The sequence below is a fragment of the Chelon labrosus genome (genome assembly GCF_963514085.1).
Source record: "Chelon labrosus genome assembly, chromosome: 9".
In the NCBI taxonomy this organism is placed as follows: Eukaryota; Metazoa; Chordata; class Actinopteri; order Mugiliformes; family Mugilidae; genus Chelon; species Chelon labrosus.
This window is the reverse complement of record NC_140359.1, coordinates 22,395,755-22,407,993: the sequence shown is the minus strand read 5'-3', so window position 1 is coordinate 22,407,993 and position 12,239 is coordinate 22,395,755. Positions and strand designations below refer to the sequence as shown.

At 43.6% G+C, this 12,239-nt stretch overlaps 1 protein-coding gene across 1 annotated transcript; it reads right to left on the bottom strand.

Annotated features, from left to right (window-relative positions):
- Positions 1 to 2,933: 2,933 nt before the first annotated feature.
- osmr (oncostatin M receptor) lies at positions 2,934 to 12,159 on the bottom strand (the record flags this gene model as incomplete). The annotated part of the gene is made up of 17 exons (XM_084551277.1): positions 2,934 to 4,699; positions 5,179 to 5,263; positions 5,371 to 5,452; positions 5,551 to 5,697; positions 5,891 to 6,040; positions 7,322 to 7,423; positions 7,501 to 7,686; positions 7,958 to 8,168; positions 8,311 to 8,396; positions 8,635 to 8,776; positions 8,890 to 9,023; positions 9,210 to 9,358; positions 10,255 to 10,384; positions 10,502 to 10,771; positions 11,516 to 11,669; positions 11,813 to 11,967; positions 12,072 to 12,159. 17 exons carry the CDS (start codon positions 12,157 to 12,159, stop codon positions 4,301 to 4,303), a joined length of 2,670 nt encoding a protein of 889 aa, XP_084407403.1. The 3' UTR covers positions 2,934 to 4,300.
- Positions 12,160 to 12,239: the final 80 nt, after the last annotated feature.

Sequence of the window (12,239 nt, the reverse complement as noted above, 5' to 3'; positions counted from 1 at the left end):
TTTTCCCCAGGGCAAAAAGATTAGATGCCAGCGTGAGCTTATAGGGGAAAGATCTTCTTTTGTATCTACCATTTGCACAGCTGAATCCATGAATCCACCCAATGTGCATGCAAGAAGGTGATGTTCAGCCCAGTCAGTCTGCGGCATACATATACACTGCCTGGCCAAAAAAAAAGAAGTCACCACCTGGATTTAACTAAGCAAATAGGTACGAGCCTCCTATTGGATAATTGCTGCATGGGTAATTATCTTTCAGCTGCCAACAAGTTATTTAACCCCAACTGATGCAAAGAGTAGCTTCTCAATTCTTACACAACCATGTCTAAAGACGCATCCTGTGGTTGTGGGAAAGATGTTCAAATCATTGGCATGCATCAAACAGAGAAAACATCTAAGGAGATTGTAGAAACTACTAACATTGGGTTAAGAACTGTCCAACGCATTATTAAAAACTGGAAGGATATTGGGGAACCATCGTGTTTGAGGAAGAAATGTGGTCAAAAAAAAATCCTGATTCATCGTGATCGGCGATCACTTAAACTCAAATCACAGAAAAACAACAGTAGAACTCAGGGCTATGTTTAATAGTGAAAGTAAGAACATTTCCACACGTACAATGTGAAGGGAACTCAATGGATTGGGACTGAACAGCTGTGTAGCCTTAAGAAAACCACTAATCAGTGAGGCTAACCGGGAAAAAAAGGCTTCAATTTGCTAGGCAGCATAAAGATTGGACTCTGGAGCAATGGAAGAAGGTCATGTGGTCTGATGAGTCCAGATTTACCCTGTTCCAGAGTGATGGGGGCATCAGGGTAAGAAGAGAGGCAGATGAAGTGATGCACCCATCATGCCTAATGTCTACTGTACAAGCCTGTGGGGGCAGTGCTATGATCTGGGGTTGCTGCAGTTGCTCAGGTCTAGGTTCAGCAACATTATGTTGTCCAAATAATGAGGTCAGCTGACTACCTGAATATACTGAATGACCAGGTTATTCCATCAATGGATTTTTTTTCTTCCCTGATGTTCACGGGCATATTCCAATATGACAATGCCAGGATTCATGGGGCTCAGATTGTGAAAGAGTGGTTCAGGGAGCATGAGACATCATTTTCACACATGGATTGGCCACCACAGAGTCCAGACCTTAACCCCATTGAGAATCTCTGGGATGTGCTGGAGAAGGCTTTGTGCAGTGGTCAGACTCTCCCATCATCAATACAAGATCCTGGAGGAAAATTAATGCAACACTGGATTGAAATAAATCTGGTGACATTGGAGAAGCTTATTGAAACAATGCCACAGAGAATGTGTGCTGTAATCAAAGTTAAAGGCGAGTATTAGAGTGTGTGACCTATTTTTTTGGTGACGACTATTTTTTTTGGGACCAGACAGTGTACATGGGCCGCGTCGACACACCCTGCAGAAAAAGAAGAGCCCGGCAGGCACCGAGCCATCCTGCTCCATGAGCTCTTCAACAAGTATCTGACTGTCTGTGCCTCGGCCGCGGCATAGCAGAGCGCTGAGACTTTTTTTTTTTGTTTGTTTTCAAAACTAGTTCTGCAACTTTGAAACAAAAAAAAAACACAGAAGAGTGAGGCCGACTCGGCTAATGAATATGGAATGTGGCTTTGTGGAAAACCGATAGCGTTGAGTGGAAAACCTGCAGAATTATTCCGAGCAGAGATAGCTGTGTAAGTGTTGATTGATTATCGGCTGATAAATGAGGTTGTGTTTGAAGTTTGAAATCCAGTCATACCGTTGGTTGATACAACTAATGCAGATGTGGGGGTAGTTTAAAAGGTCGTTGTATAGGTGTGGGAATATCTTCTGTAGCAACTCTGCACTGATGCAGCCCATTATTTCACATTATCAGAGGCATTGGGAGGATGTTTGGGCCTTCCCAGAAAATATTGGAATACATCCCATAAAGGTACTAACAGCATGCTGACACTGGCCCCTGAACCCAATACATGTCCCCTTCTAGAAAGCGTCCGATGGGGCAGATAGAAGGGGTTTGCAACGAACACTAAGAGTCCTAAATTATTAGAATACTGAGGGCTGCACAAGGCCGATCATCGGACTGAGCGGTCATAGATGATTAAATGTAAAGACGTTTTCTCAGTGCACATGTAACCTTGTGTTAGTAAGTAGAAAAGGGAGGGAAAGCCTTTCTTAGAACCCTCTGTCACAGCATCACGCGTCCAATAGATGGCAGACTAGTAGAAACCAAGATCAGTGTGATTCTTTAGCCCTAACTTGATTTCTAACAAGAGAAAAACAAGTACGATGGGATAAGATCGTATAAGAGTGTGTAAGAGCATATCACTGAGTTGCTCGGATGATTCTGAAATGACTAAAACTGTGTCTTGACATTAAAATAAAACACTATCAGACATATTAAATGTCTGGCTGTGTGCCGCATCATAACCACAGAATTAATGTCAGTGTAGAGGTGGATAATTGTGTTGATACTGAGTAACAAGTTCCAACAAGTAGAGGGTGTTTAAGGGTAAGATTGCGGCATATTTTGGTGTTTGAGTCAGAGTGCTGTCTGTGACGAAAAATAACAGAGAAATTAATTCAGATTCCAAAGAAAAGCTGACCACTCACTAAACAGTTCCTCTTCCTTGCAGTAACTCAACCATTGTGGCTTTGGTGTCTGGACAGGCTGATGCTTCTTCATCGGATGTTGCACGATCAGCTTTTTTTTCTGTCATTTCTACAATATCCTTTTACTGCGTAACAATTCAGCGCATGGGTTTATGTTTAAAAATACATTTTAAGAGTCCAGAAAAGACGTACAAGTCTCTATCAGGTGTGTGTCTTCTTGGTTTGCTTGAGTATGTGCTCTGCTCCCTTATCAGTTACTTCCTGTAGATAACATCAGTTTAGTTCCTTCCCGGTTTTGCAAAAAAAAAAAAAAAATTGTACAATGAGTTTCACTTATTTTTATTGATAACCCAAACATTTTCACTTTATGGGTTTTGCTTTAGGTTCTCATAAAATCTAAATATGGCAATAAATGGCATAGAACATGTTAAAATGAAGCATAAATACAGAAAGTGCATTAGAAAGCGGTCGCGCTGGTACTTGAAAAAAGAAACACATACACTATATTGCCAAAAGTATTCGCTCATCTGCCTTTACACGCATATGAACTTAAGACGTTTAACATGACGTCGGCCCACCCTTTGCAGCTATAACAGCTTCAACTCTTCTGGGAAGGCTTTCCAGGTTTAGGAGTGTGTTTATGGGAATTTTTGACCATTCTTTGTGAGGTCAGACACTGATGTTGGACGAGAAGGCCTGGCTTTTAGTCTTCGCTCTAACTCATCCCTAAGGTGTTCTATCGGCTTGAGGTCAGGACTCTGTGCAGACCAGTCACGTTGTTCCACACCAACTTCTCTCATCCATGACTTTATGGACCTTGCTTGGTGCAGTCATGTTGGACTAGGCAGGGGCCATCCCCAAACTGTTCCTACAAAGTTGGGAGCATGGAATTGTCCAAAATCTCTTGGTATGCTGAAGCATTCAGAGTTCCTTTCACTGGAACGAAGGGGCCAAGGCCAGCTCCTGAAAAACAACCCCAACACCATAATCCCCCCTCCTCCACCAAACTTCACACTTGACACAATGCAGTCAGACAAGTCAGATTGCCAGATGGATAAGCGTGATTGGTCACTCCAGAGAACGCGTCTCCACTGCTCTAGAGTCCAGAGGCGGCGTGCTTTACAGCATCCGACGCTTTGCATTGCACTTGGTGATGTATGGCTTGGATGCAGCTGCTCGGCCATGGAAACCCATTCCATGAAGATCTCCACGCACTGTTCTTGAGCTAATCTGAAGGCCACATGAAGTTTGAAGGTCTGCAGCGATTGACAAAGCAGAAAGTTGGCGACCTCTGCGCACTATGCACCTCAGCATCCGCTGACCCCGCTCTGTCATTTTACGTGGCCTACCACTTTGTGGCTGAGTTGCTGTCGTTCCCAATCACTTCCACTTTGTTATAATTCTACTGACAGTTGACTGTGTAATATTTAGTAGCGAGAGAATTTCACTATTGGACTTGTTGCACACGTAGCATCCTATCACAGTACCACGCTGGAATCCACTGAGCTCCTGAGAGCGACCCATTCTTTCACAAATGTTTGTAGAAGCAGTCTGCATGCCTAGGTGCTTGATTTTACACACCTGTGGTCATGGAAGTGATTGGAACACCTGAATTCAATTATTTGGATGGGTGAGTGAATACTTTTGGCAATATAGTGCAGCATAGACGTTTTACGCTTTGGTACCACGGTCATGTAGTATCAGTGGAGATATAACCGTATATGACACTACATGAGTTATCCTGACCCACAGGGGACTCAAAGCAGGATTTGATTTCACTGAACGTCACTTGTGGCTCAGACGAATCCGCCGCCATGGAGTATAAGTAATTCTTGTTTGTGAAACTTCTGTTTTGAGGAAAGGCAGGTCCGTCCCAGAGCTGCGGGTCTGACTGCGGACAGTAGCTGGTTTGGAGCGGCACGTAGGAAGGTGAAATGGAGGAAAGAGAGGACTGATGAGGGAACGGTGAGCTCCGGAGCTCGGTGTTTCCAGGTGCGGACACTTCATTCAGGAGTGGCCTCGTATTCACGATCTCAATGTCGCAGGTGATACAGTCCTCCGCTGTCTGAGACTGCAGCCTCTGATTTGTCTGGGCAAAGATACAGAGGGGACAGTAACAATGTAAGAAAAATAAAAATCTGGTTGCCTAAATACAGTGCTCCAAAAACAAATGTAGTAGGGAAGGTGAGGGACTTATAGGAAGTTAATTTTCTAGCAGTCAGACTTCAGGATGTGTTAACACCTTAAACGGCACCAAGGCTCGAATGGCACATTTTGGACATGGTTGTTTAGTTGTTGGTTGTGAAATTTATTTAATTTCATTGCAATTTCATTTTTTAATATTTTTTGGTTATATATTATGTTTGGTATGCTGAGTGCAATAAATTCCCACTTTGGGATTAATAGCATACCTATCTATATATCTAACTTCAGCTTTTATGCAGTTTAATTACATGAATGCCTGAACTTTGCTCTTAAAAATATTTGCGCACCAAACGTCTCTTTCGGTTAGCACACACTGTATTAGTTGTTTTCCTGTGTATGGTTTGACTATCTCAAAGGTCATACCTCATGTAGGAAGCTGTCAAACTCAAAAGTTTTAATGTTCATACCAGCTGGATAAACAAATATCTCCTTCAGCCCACTCTTCAGCCTGGCAGAAGTACAGAAAAAAAACAAAAAAAAAACAAGCAGATGAAGGAAAGAGGCTCCACGTCGTTCATAAATTACTGTTGAAGATTTAAAGACGTCACTGCTCACGTATTTCTTTGGGGCCACAGCAGAATGATGCATCCCAGCAGCAAAAAGGTGGGAATCAGTATCTTGGCCAAATGAGCGGAGTCTACAGGAGCAAAAACAAGATGATACGTTATGTAAAATCCCACCTCGTATACTGGAATTTAAAGTTTAGTCAAGAGATGCGGACGTTACAGAACTCACAGTTGATTTTGGTCCTGACGGTTATGCTGGTCTGTAGCCCAGGGCCCTCTTTAGTGAGAGCGCTCAAGAAGAAAACATACACTTGGTCCGGCAGAAGATCCCCGATGGTCACATACTTTTTCTGGGGGTCCGCCACGTTGACCAGCTCTGGACGTGCACAGGAAACAAGAAAGTGTCTCATTTGACTGAGTTGAGCCGCATCGTCACTCAAGTGTGACGTAAACCTGATAGTTAGAGCTTACTATAATCAAATACATGCAATGTTATTTATTTAATTTTTTTTCCAGAGAGAGGTCTAGATGAAGAAGCGCTGACGCTGAACGTTTTCCTCTGCACTCACTTGCAGCTTGTTCTGCTTCCTGCACTGTAACCACATAGCCAGTGATAAATGCAGGCCGAGCAGGATCATCTTCATTGTAATGCCACTCCAGTGTCACAGAAGAGGAAGTGCTCTGAACTGGTTCAACGACTATCGGGGGCTGTACAGAGTCTGAGGAATAAGAGGTGGCGTTGAGGAAGGAAGACAGATCGAACGGATTAGAGTTAAAGCAACAGACACTCCATGCAACAATTCAGCTTGTTCACCCGACGTTACACCTCTGGGACTTTCTATCTGATTTGGTTATTTTCTTTGCAAAATGAAACCTGGAATTCACAGACTTCGGTTCGTGACACAATCATTTGCATCGCTGTGTTTTCTCTGCTTCGTAAATAACTCCTCTCTGCATATCCAACAAACAGGAAAGATGTTGTTTGGTATTTAGAGGATGCCCTAATTTAACATCTGATAAAGACATCCTGTGTCAAAATGTTTTATACCACACCTTAGTAAATGTTCTATTTAGACAACATCTCCTCCGGTACACGGTGTGTCTCAGTGACTGTGGCTCTGCGCACATACAGTGCTATGAAAAAGACCATTCTGATCTCAGACATACAGCCTGAGTCATAAAGAAGCGTCTTCAGTAAAAGAACAAGGAGTCCTGTGACAGATCATATGAGCCCACAGAGCCCCAGTGTTTTTTATCATGGAGTCAGTTGGGATTACGTGAAGAAACAAAAGTAATCATTGCACATAAAGTAAATGAATGTCAATAGTTTTGAAAATATCCTCACTTTAGTTGTTAAAGTACTGTAATTTAAATCTTTTCTACGTCTCTATGGGACCAACAAAATATCTAATCAGTTTCTTAAAGGAATACTACGATTGTCACATGTGCGTGAATAAAACACACACACGTACACACAGATCAGGCATAACATTATGACCACTGACAGGAGAAGTAAATAACCATCATTGGTGACAATGCACAATACAATGTTCTGCTGGGAAACTTTTGGATCTGGCATTCGTGTGGATGTTACTTAGACATATAGCACCCACTTAGACCCAGACCAGGCATCCCCACCCCATAGAAATGACACTCCTTGATGGCAGCAGCCATCCCCAGCAGGATTCAGCCTGACACAGGCACACACACAAAAACGCTTTAGGAACAACTAAAAAAAACATGAAGAACAGCACAAGGTGTTGACCTGGCCTCCAAATTCACTAGATCCCAAACCAATCAAGTATCTGTGGGATGATCCACAGAGGCCCCTCCTCTTAACCCATATTGCCCAAAGGGCCCCCATTAACAACATCCTGTTGCCAGACACTACAGGACACCCTCACGGTACAAGGGAGACCTACACAATATTAGGAAGGTGGTCATAATGTTATGCCTGATGGGTGCATATACTGGATTAAATTGTCAGTAATAACACTCACTGAGCTCCTTTGAGTATCCGGTCTGTATCTCCAGCAGTCTGTGTCCATTCTCTGTGCATCCGTAAATATTAAATGTGTACCTGCGACCTGCTGTGAAATTTTCTGCAAAGTAAAAACATGACAGTAAGATTTGTTTCATTTTGAACATTAAAAGAAAAAATACAAAACTAAAACCTTACCAGCAGGTAGGACCAATGTGTTGTCTCCCTCTGGCACATTCACCCACTGCGGGGGACGGGGCGCTGCATTTCCCGGAACGCACCACTCCACAGTATAGCCACACGAAACAGTGCTCGGCTCATGCCAAGACAGATTGAAACCACCAGCTGTGGTGCTGCTCAGTCGCTTCTGTACTGGAAGTTTTTCTGGTCAAAGAAAAGTACGATGTAAATTCCAAAACCATATTTACCACTGAGCAGTCATAATTCACCCCACAGAGTTCTTTCGCTTACATTTTACTGTGTTTGACTTATTTTAAAGACGTCCAGCTAAGAGGCGCACAAACCTAACATTGTTAGATGAAATTACATTTTGAGGAATGCAAGTTTTATTTGTGTTTCTGTTTTGGTGGAGTAATCACAGAGAAAAATAGGTCCAATGTTGTGACCGTGCTTGAATTCCAGGGGAGTACTTCACCTGTGTAGTCGGCCGGTGGGATGGTGATGCGGACAGGGATGGAGGAGCCGTGGTGGAGGACGGCCTCCACGGTGAAGTCACATCTTCCTGGACCGACGGGGACCTCCACCTGGCTCTGTTCACCGTCCTTCAACTCCCACGACTGCCCTTCCTGTGTGTGCTGAACTTTGTAGCCTTGGATTTTTACTGCTGTCGCCGTGCCAACAAAGCGCTGAGCATTAAAAAAATAAATAAATAAAAGGTTATTTATTGGTGGGAAGATGTGCGTGTTAATAGTGTCAAATGTCCCCTAAAAACAGACAAAGAGTTTGGGTTTTAATCACCCGGTTATTTGTGCTAAAACAAACAATTACCGGATTCCACAGCAGAGTAACATGACGATGGTGGGGGTCTGACTGCTGCTGTACTGTCCTCCATAAGTCCAACTTCACCAACGGATCTGAGGAACATAATTAACACAGGCACCAGATCATTTAATATAAAGTCAGCATACGTTTGCATTAAGACTGGTACAACAGTTTTAAAGTTTGGCCTTGAACCAACATGTACAGGGCGTGCATTATTGATTCGACTGTTTCTGATTCACCTAAAATAAAGGTGGATACAGACCTTTATTCATTTTGGGCTTCTCTTGGTGTGAGATTGGTGTGTATGCCCTTAGCATAGACGTTACTTACCAGTTATGAAGTTTTTAGGCTTTGACCATTTTCCCCAGAGTCTGCCATTGAGAGAGCAGCGTACCCTGGTGGAGTAACGGGTGTTGGGCAGCAGATGCTCCAGTTTGACTTCACAGACACCGCTCAGACTGCTGCAGATCAGCTGCTACACAGATGAACGGTAAAATGAATAATAAGTAATAAAAGTAATGCACTAAAACGACTGACTACTGATTCTAAAGTAAAAACATTTCAGCTACACAGGTTTCAATCCACCTCCGTGTTGGTGTCTGGGACCGTAGCAGCCTGACAGAGGAGGCTCATTTGAGTCAAGTTCCCCTGAATGCTCCATGACACATTGGCGCCTGTCACCCCGGCTCTCGCTCTGACCCACTCCACGACAGGAACCACTAATGGCAACACACACACACAAAAAATAAATTCGTGTTCAAGTAGTTGTGCTACTTTAACATAAAATACTACATTGTGCAGTGAAACTGTTTGCATGTAAATGTGTTTGATGCTTCAACAGGAGTATAACGCAACAGGACACTATACATTCCATATTTTGTCTAGCTGTTTGCATGACCTCAGACCTCTGTCAGAGATGTTGAAGCTGTAGCTCTCCGTCTCTTCTCCCAGCATGTCCTTCACCTCCACTCTGATGTTGTATTCTTGCAGCTGGGGCACAGCTAGAAATGTACAAGATGATTCCTCACAGCTGACGGGACCCTGGTCTGAGTTCCTGTACATCAGCGACAAATAAGGGAATAGGACGTGGCTTAGGATGCAGCAACGGAACAGTGTGAAATGCTGTGGCATGATATACACCGATCTAGCGTAACATTATGACCGCTGGCAGGAGAAGTAAATAACGTTGCAATCTTGTGACAATTCACTGTTCTGCTGGGAAACTTTTGGACCTGGCATTCATTGGTGTGGATGTTGCTTAGACATTCACCTAGACCAGACCAGGCACCCCCAACCCATAGCAATGACACTCCTCGATGGCAGCAGCCATCCCCAGCAGGATGCAACCTGACACAGGCACACACACAAAACTCTATAGGACCAACTAAAAAAAAAAAACATTAAGAACAGCACAAGGTGTTGGCCTGGCCTCCAAATTCACTAGATCCCAAACTGATCAAGTATCTGTGGGATGATCTACAGAGGCCCCTCCCCTCAACACATAGCCCCCACTATCGAAATCCTGTTGCCAGACACCACAGGACACCCTCAGAAGGCGCATTGTCCATTCTCTGATGAGTCACAACTGTTTTAGAGACCTACACAATATTAGGAAGGTGGTCATAATGTTACGCCTGATCAGTGTATATTTCATGATTACTCTGTAGCAGGGTTTCTTTGTAACCCTGTAAAACAGTGTTGCTGCACACTCGTAAAGAGTTGTGTGTGAGGATAAGGATGAAGGTAAATTAAACCCTTTCATTTGACTTCTTGTTATTTTCCTCAAGAAAACAAATATCTGCACAGTCAAGAGGTTTAAGACATGATAACAGGATGTTTAGGCACAAGATGATTAGAGAAGGTAGAAGCGGAACATATTGGGCTAACGCTGCCATTCATGCCTGAAATTCCTCTACAAATGCAAACGACGTGCGCCGTGTATCTGCTTACTCGATGCGCAGAGTGCGCGTTTGCTTGTTGCCGTCATGTGGGTCCCGTTTTCTGCCTGGATCCCAGGTGCAGGTGACATTTATCATGTCTGTGGTTGCACAGCTGAGGTTTGTGAGCTTCTGTGGAGGAACTGCAGCGCGCGCACACACACACAGACACACACAATATACATTCACCGTCACACACATGCGAAAGACTTAAAGGTGTAATAATGAAGAATGTAAAAATGCTAGTAATTCAAACTCACAGCTGACATAGTTCCAGTTCCAACTGTCCCCGCCTGTAGTTTTACACTCAAGCAGCAACACTTTAATTGTTTCTGTTGGGATGGTTAGGCTGTTGACAGTAATAGCCTTGACACTAGCTCCAACACTTGTAAAAGTGTATGGTTTCTTCCTGAAGGCCATGTATGTGACGTTGGCTCCTACTGGGGGGACACAGCAGAACTTTGCAGTGGTGCCCTCCTTCAGCACCCGATCGGCGGGAAATATCTGTGGCTTATTGTTTGCTTTGGATCCTGCAAGACACAGATTTAAGGCTGATTTAAGGTACTGCGGGACATAGACGCCGTAACCCACGTATGTAACCTACCCTGGTGCGAGCCATTTATACTTGTGCCTTGTCAGTCTGGCTAACTCTGTAAAAACTCGTCTTTTTTACCAGTCGGGTTAATTTTTGTTTCTACTTCCTGCTTTACTTTCAACAGTAGCGACTGAAACCTTCAGCAAAATTTCGCAGAAGACGAGTCATACAAATCTCTGGACCCCCTCAGTTCACCTTTTCTCGATGTGTTCCACCTTCATTGATGCAGGACAGTCAATCTGAAAATTGTGGAGGTGGAGAAGCACTAAAAAGGAAACAAGCTACTACCAATCACAGCTCTTGCGGTCTGCGGTAGGCTCTGCGCTGTCGCCGTCGCTTTTACGAATTGCCAAATTGACGCAGAAGCCTAAACCAGCTATAACTTCATAGTGCTATAGTGCTATATTGTCATTGAAAAGTCTCTAATGTCACCAGTCAGTACAAGATCGAGAATTTCAGTAAAATGAGTCATATATGAGTGAAGTACGAGTTGTAGGTGGGTTACAACACACATTTTCAATGACTGGCACTGCAACCTTTGAGAAAAAATGACTTACAGATTGGTGAAAGGGAAGATAAAAGGGAAAGTTACTTGATGTCATCACTGTCGGTGACATCAGTGGAAACAAACAAATGCTGCTTTCTAGAAATTATGGTAAGAGTCAGAGAAACGCTTCACCATTGTTGGTTTTCCAGTCGCTCCAAGGACCTGGGACGGAGTGATTATAGAAACTCCGTATCCTGACCGAGTGATCGACACACTCCAGAGGCAGATCAGAGACCCAGGTCCACGTGGACTCAGATGAAACTCCAGAAGGTACACTCACATTTGTCTACAATAACGAAACCAGGGCATGCTATTAGAGTTCGTAAAAACATCATGGTCAGATAGTGGTTAAAAGAAGGATTAATAATATAAAATTGTATGAACATGTATCCATTAAACGGCATAAATGATAAACCCCTAAAAACTCACACTGTGAATAATGGTGTGCTTTTCCGTGCGGCTGATCTGGATCTCATAAATGTCACCCACTAAGCCGCTATGAGCTGCCAGCCAGCTCACTGTGAGGCTTTGCTTGTCACCGAGTGCCTTCAGTTGACTGATGCTTGGTTTTGGCAGTTGAGATCCTGGCACACAACACAACACAACACACAGCATGTAGAGTCAAAGGACACAGCTGGGGGAGCTTTGAAGTGGCTCGAGAGAAGTTAAATAAATAAATCTGACTTACCGGCATCAGTGCAGCATTCATTGTGAACCATAGAAAATATTAAACCCAGCCCGAGCAGGCCATAGAAGGAGAGTGTAAAATCGATCATCCTCTCCGCTGAGAAATGATCTGAGCAAAGGCAGAGTGAAACCCATTGACTGTGCACTCTAACCGAAAGCCGCATGAGTC